This window comes from Cibotium barometz, chromosome 57 (assembly GCF_041138505.1).
Source record: "Cibotium barometz isolate CiBa-2024 chromosome 57, ASM4113850v1, whole genome shotgun sequence".
NCBI classification, from domain to species: domain Eukaryota; kingdom Viridiplantae; phylum Streptophyta; class Polypodiopsida; order Cyatheales; family Cibotiaceae; genus Cibotium; species Cibotium barometz.
This window is the reverse complement of record NC_141102.1, coordinates 15,150,350-15,156,363: the sequence shown is the minus strand read 5'-3', so window position 1 is coordinate 15,156,363 and position 6,014 is coordinate 15,150,350. Positions and strand designations below refer to the sequence as shown.

Here is a 6,014-nt window from a genome sequence, read left to right as displayed (position 1 = left end):
AAAAGGTTAGTTTGCAATTTTAGGCTTCTACTAGGCTGAGCTAGCATGTATTGATTTTTGTAGATTAGGGGCACCACAGCCTAAATTTGCTAATGAGATATTACCACACCACATTTTTTGTCTTGATAAGCAGGTCCCATTATACCTTTCAAGAAGAAGGAGATGAGGGATTCATCAACATGAGGAAGCTATCACTTGCACCCTAGGTCCACAAACAAAGGGTTATACTATACGGGTTGAAAATTCTCGAGGCTTGGTACTAGAAAAGGTGGCACATGTATACCCGGGTTGTTCCAAGAACAAGTTAGGGTGCACAATCTTATGTATCGCGTAAGTGGGGCCGTTTGCATAGTGGAGCTCAACATTGGTGTATAAATAAGTTGTAAAAATTAGTCTCTATGTAGTGATTTTATTGTAAAACAATAACTATACTTACACAAACTAATCAAAACATATGTACAACAAATCCAAATTTTTTAAAAACAAAAACAAAAATAAATCTCCACCCTTGGTTCGCTTGATGATTGAGTTTTTTACTATGATCAATAACTATACTTACATAAAAAAATAACATACTTTTAATTATAATCAATAACTATACTTACAAAAATAAAAATAAAAAAACAAATCTCCACCCTTGCTTTGCATGATGATTGACTTTTTACCATGAACAATAACTATACTTACACAAGCAATATGTTTGAATTAGAACATAAATTACACCAAATCTATTTTCTAAAAATAAAAAATGGTAAAAAAAATACATAGAATGGTAAAATAAAAAATGGTAAAAAAATACATAGAATTTCCTCCACAGTTAGATTCCTTGATGATTGACCGAAAAACATTATAACTGAACCATGCACCCACTCCTCATAATGTCTAGTGTTAGGTAAAGACCAAAAAGAGATTTCTCGAGAAAATCAAATGACTTAAGTATGGAGATCTTGCCATTGAAGAGTACAATTTGACATTGGTGGCTTGTGGTTGTTAAGAGAGTGGATAACATTTCTTCGGCATTCTAACAAGGAGTGCAATAACGATCGTCGTTGAGAGTTGTTTACTTGGAATATCCGTTCAAGAGTGTTTTTTTTCAAATAGGCTACTCTCTCCTTCAAAATGACACGAGGCCGAAATTTCCAAAAACGGGCATGACGGCCACTCAGAGACGGGTCATCGACGACAATGGGATGCATCGTGCAGCTCGCATGCGACCCTGCTCTGTGGTGTAAATTGGTGGAGGTAGTCCACGTCATCCGGCCACATCCCCAGGACTGTGTGTAGGCATCAAATAGGCTACTCTCTCCTTTTAAAATGACAGGCCAAACGGGCATGACGACTGCCCGGAAGTGGGTCATCGACGACAACGGGATGCATCGTGCAGCCGGCACGTGACCCTGCTCTATGGTGTAAATTGGTGGAGGTAGTCCACGTCATCCGGCCACGTCCCCAGGGCTGTGTGTAGGCATTGGTGGGGTAGTTTGACCGTTCGCGGCCGCCAAATTTGGCGGTGGCTGCCAAATCCGGCGGTTCATTTCTTCTAGATGGTATGCTGGACAACTAAACTCCATAGGGTTGTGTAGAGAACAGGTCGCCGTGAAGACAGTTTCCACAAGAAACTTAGCCTTCTCTTGGGAAAGCTGCAGGCTTGCGAAACAATTTCTCTGCTTTCCTAGGGTTCGCAATTTCGCAAACAACTACAGGTTGCCTCTGCTTTTTTGTTCATAGCGTTTTCAAACAATCGTAGGGTTTGCAGACGATCTCTGCTGTGTAGAGTTTGCAGACGATCTCTGCAGTTTATCTATCTCTGCGGGTTTAGGGTTTGCAGACAGCTCTGTACAGTTTGCGAACAGTTCTCTGCTTTTTTTAGGGTTTCCACGCACCCGGGCAGTTTTGTCTGCTTTCAGCGCAACAATGAAGCCTCCTGTCTGAGGAGATTTGTCCAACAGAGGCCGATCCAGGTAAGTTTTCTCAACCTCGTGTTAATTATCATAATCTCAATTAGTTCAGATCTACCGGCAGTTGTTGAAACACAATTCGTAACCCTGTTGACGCGGGGCTGCCTTTTTTGCAGTAGCAGCACGAGCAATTCGGCCCAGCAGAGGCATGGTGGGCAAAGAACTGGAGGCTGGTACCGTGGATTGCAGGTTTCCAAACGTCCGCAAAACATATTGGCAATCTGCTACATGGAATTCTCACTCTGCTCCTCCCAGCCCCAAGTTGCATCCATTCCCTTCAGAGGGAGGATGCGGCGGAGGCTCAGCTTCCCCTATTGATGCCACGGCACTGCCATACACACCACGCTCACAAGAACACAACCAAAACACCAGATCTAGGGTTTCTCTCCCCCCCCTCCAGCCCTTGTCCATAGCCAGAAGAAGCCTTGAAGAATGGCCCAGTGCAGGTTTGGATGACACTGGTGACTGGACTGCCCCTACCACGCCTGGACGCAGGAGAGTGAAGACTGGGCCCGACATCAAGCTTGACTTGGCTTCTGTCCAGCGGGCCGTTGTGGAACCTACAGAAATACAGCTGAAACGGGACAAGTTCGCCCACTTTGATAAGCAGTGCTCCCGGGTTGCTAATTACCACATCTATCTTGGGAGCGATGCTGTTGCCAGAGATCGGGAGGCCCTGCGCGCTAATGGGATCACACATGTCCTCAATTGTGTGGGATTTGTATGCCCCGAATATTTTAAGCGAGAACTAGTTTACAAAACATTATGGTTGCAAGACAGCCCGTGTGAAGATATCACAAGCCTGCTTTATGACGTCTTTGACTATTTTGAGGAGGTTAGGGAGCAAGGTGGGCGGGTTTTTGTCCACTGCTGCCAAGGAGTGTCACGCTCTACATCCTTAGTAATTGCATATTTGATGTGGCAGGAGCGCAGCAGCTTTGAAGATGCCTTCCAAGATGTCAAGGCAGCCAGAGGGGTCACTAATCCAAACATGGGTTTTGCGTGTCAGTTGTTGCAGTGCCAGAAGAGAGTGCATGCCACTCCCATGAGTCCCACCTCGGTGCTCCGAATGTACAGGCTTGCACCCCACTCGCCTTATGATCCTTTGCATCTTGTTCCCAAGGCAGTAAACAACCCCGGAGCAGGATCTTTGGACTCGCGAGGTGCATTTGTCATACATATACCATGTGCAATTTTTGTGTGGATAGGCCAGGATTGTGATCCAAAAATGGCCCAAGCAGCAAAGGAAGCAGCAGGTCAGGTAGTCAGATATGAGAGAGCAGAAGGTCCAGTTCAGGTTCTTGCTGAAGGCCATGAAGGCCCAGAGTTTTGGGAGTCTCTCAGCAACTATTCCGTCTCTCGGGGTGAGTGTACCAGTGCGGGTCTTGAGTGTTTGAGTGAAGACAATGGAGAAGACTGTCACGTGCTGCAGTCCAATTCTCAGGCAGAAAAACAAAGAATTAACCGAGGTGAAGTTGAAAGAGTCAGACAGCTTGGTGTAGGCCACAGGAAAGTGCCATGTCATGATGTTGACTATGATCTGTACCGAACAGCTAGACTTGGAGGGGTGATTCCACCGGTGCCTTTCATGGGTGTAGGCATGGGTACTATCCCAACACGAATTCCTGCAAGGGAAGACGGCTGGAGCCTATTGCGGAGGAAGTTTTTGTTAGGGGAGCTAGTATCAGCTAAGGAGAGAGCATCTTCTGAAAAGCCAAACGTCAATGTTTTGTCTCCCGATACCTCCATGGGTTCATCATCACCTCATTATTCTCCATTCTCTTTGACCTCGACGTCTTCTTCTGCCCCTGCTGGCTCTGAATCTCCTTTTGCATCTCCTATCTCTCTCTTGGGAAATCTGTCACCGGATACTCCGCAAACCAACTCTGCTCCAATATCATCGTCTATCAGCCCTTCTCATCCATTTATTAGCAGTCTGTCTATCCCTTTTCCCATGAAGACTTTATCTGCTCAATGTGCAAACAAGTGCCCAACCTCCTCTCTGGCTCAACGAAGAGGTAGTGTGCCACCTTCCCTTCGATTGCCAGGTTTGGAAGATGACCCCCCTCCAGCACCTAGAGGCATGTCAAGAAAACCTAAGCTGCCACCTCTAGTCATGACAGAAAAGTACAGAGCAGATAAGAGTGCTGAAGAGAACGAGGATACTAACTTCAGGTTCCAGGCACTTGGAGAAATGTGCAAGGGATTGGCTGGGATCGAAGATCACATGGCTGCACAGCTGCAGCCACCATCATCCACCTCTTCTATGCAATCTTCAGATAGGGCTGCAAGAGATGATCAGGGTCAAAACGACTTGCAGATCGGAAGCACCCCTGCACAAGGTGATTCTCAACATCTGGGTCCAAGGAGCCCTTGCAAGTCAATACCAGAGGTTGGGCATGCTTTCTTATACTTGTGGCCGGGACTTGAGAGGATTGACATGTTTGATGTAGATGATCTGGATACAAGGGCTGTGTTTGTTTTGGTGGAAGCAGCATGCCATCCTAGAGGGAATGACCAGGGAATTGGGGTTCATGTTTGGGTGGGAAGGCAGCTTGCAGCAAACAAAGGACATCAAAATGAGAGTTCTAGGAGTGAAGAAGAGGCAACATGGCATCAAGTAGGGCAGGATTTTCTTGACCGGATGCAGCTCCCAACTGATGTTCCGATCAAGGTAAGTGCATGGCATTTGCTTGCGTTACCTGATACCAATTTGATTTGCACTACATTGCATAAGATTATACTTTTTGCACAACAATTAAGGTTTTATATAGAGTCAATTAATCTGATGTTCTGATAAGCAGGTTGTAAGAGAAGGGCAAGAACCCGAGGAATTCTGGGAGACATTTAATCAGGGTTGAATCATGGCATGTACTTAAACCAAAGGTTCCAGGGTTTTATGAAGGGTTTCCGCTAGCCAATCTCTAGGATTTTGAGTGCCCAAAGTAAGTGCACGATCCCAGACAAAGATTAATTGATGGCCAGCAAGTTGTCTTGCTCCTATTTTGGATCTGCTCCATGTAACTACTCTGTGTTTTCATCTTGCAGGAAGCAGTGAACGGCGGACATAATCAGCCTCTTCAATATAGGACCAAATCAGAGCTTTGCTGTCGGTTATTGACTGGGAACCATGTGAGGCTGCACAACTAGCTCACAGAAGAAGTGACATCTCGCATTGGAAATGTAGTACCTTTTTTGTACATTATGGACAATTTGAGCTGTTGGAAAAGTGGGTTCATAAGCTTAAAAATGGCAATCTAATCTTTTTGATCCACCACCATTATAGCCGCCCTAGGGGTGCAACAATTTTTGCTCAGGAAAAAAAACCGAGCATCTTTACTGTGAAAAGCTTGGCATGAGTGGGAAGAACATTTCTTGCTCACATAGCCACTTATCAAAGATCCCCTTGTTTTTTCACTGAATGGAAGAAATGGATCAATAGAAGTGTATCAATGTGCTTCAGCTTTTGTTCTAGAGGAAGATTGTTTATTGCCTGCTGATCATAGAGTTCCTCTTGAAACAAAGTCAACAAGTAGTATTTGGGTTCGTGAGATTGAATATTCTTCAAACAGGAGCATGGGTTCAACTCTTCAAACCATGTATGTTTACATTAACTGTTCAATCTTTGAGACATGCGTTCTCTCTAACCTGGTGCTTGAGGTTGAGATCTTGCACAAGAGCAAACTGATGCAGTCTACAAGAGGGCTGCTCTGCCTTTCCCACATTCGTTTCTTCTTCCTGCAATTCCTCATCCCTCAGGCTATGTTGCAAGGAAATTCAAGCTTTATCATGGGACCTTTAAAACCATCCAAATATTAATAATGAGTGGCCTAATGTGTCTGTCTTCTCTGTTTCTCATATGTTCCACCAACCTCTGGAACTAGCCAATGTGCTTAATTGAGGTTTGGATGCAAAGTTTGATACATAATGCAACGTCGTTGGAAAATTAAATGCTTTCACCACTTTTTATTGACATTATCACCATTTTTTTTCTTAAACAAAAAGCTTAAATATAATTCAAGGGCTTAAGGTGTTTCTATAAGTGAAGTTAGGAAA

At 44.6% G+C, this 6,014-nt stretch overlaps 1 protein-coding gene across 4 annotated transcripts; it reads left to right on the top strand.

The window, feature by feature from the left end:
- Positions 1 to 1,491: 1,491 nt before the first annotated feature.
- LOC147606474 (protein-tyrosine-phosphatase MKP1-like) lies at positions 1,492 to 5,780 on the top strand. 4 transcript variants are annotated; one of them, XM_086792145.1, is made up of 6 exons: positions 1,535 to 1,703; positions 1,871 to 1,961; positions 2,075 to 4,300; positions 4,412 to 4,632; positions 4,763 to 4,903; positions 5,007 to 5,628. In XM_086792145.1, exons 3-5 carry the CDS (start codon positions 2,107 to 2,109, stop codon positions 4,817 to 4,819), a joined length of 2,472 nt encoding a protein of 823 aa, XP_086648271.1. In that variant the 5' UTR covers positions 1,535 to 1,703; positions 1,871 to 1,961; positions 2,075 to 2,106; the 3' UTR covers positions 4,820 to 4,903; positions 5,007 to 5,628. The 4 variants fall into 4 exon arrangements, with proteins under 4 accessions (XP_086648269.1, XP_086648267.1, XP_086648271.1 ...); XM_086792143.1 differs by having other exon boundaries at positions 1,492 to 1,703; positions 2,075 to 4,632; positions 5,007 to 5,780; XM_086792144.1 differs by having other exon boundaries at positions 1,571 to 1,703; positions 2,078 to 4,632; positions 5,007 to 5,780.
- Positions 5,781 to 6,014: the final 234 nt, after the last annotated feature.

Excerpts from the sequence above, each read along its gene's own strand:
- LOC147606474 (XM_086792143.1), top strand. The coding sequence starts at position 2,107 with ATGGTGGGCAAAGAACTGGAGGCTGGTACCGTGGATTGCAGGTTTCCA. Across the intron at positions 4,633-4,762 it reads CAACTGATGTTCCGATCAAG|GTTGTAAGAGAAGGGCAAGA; the intron begins GTAAGTGCATGG and ends TCTGATAAGCAG.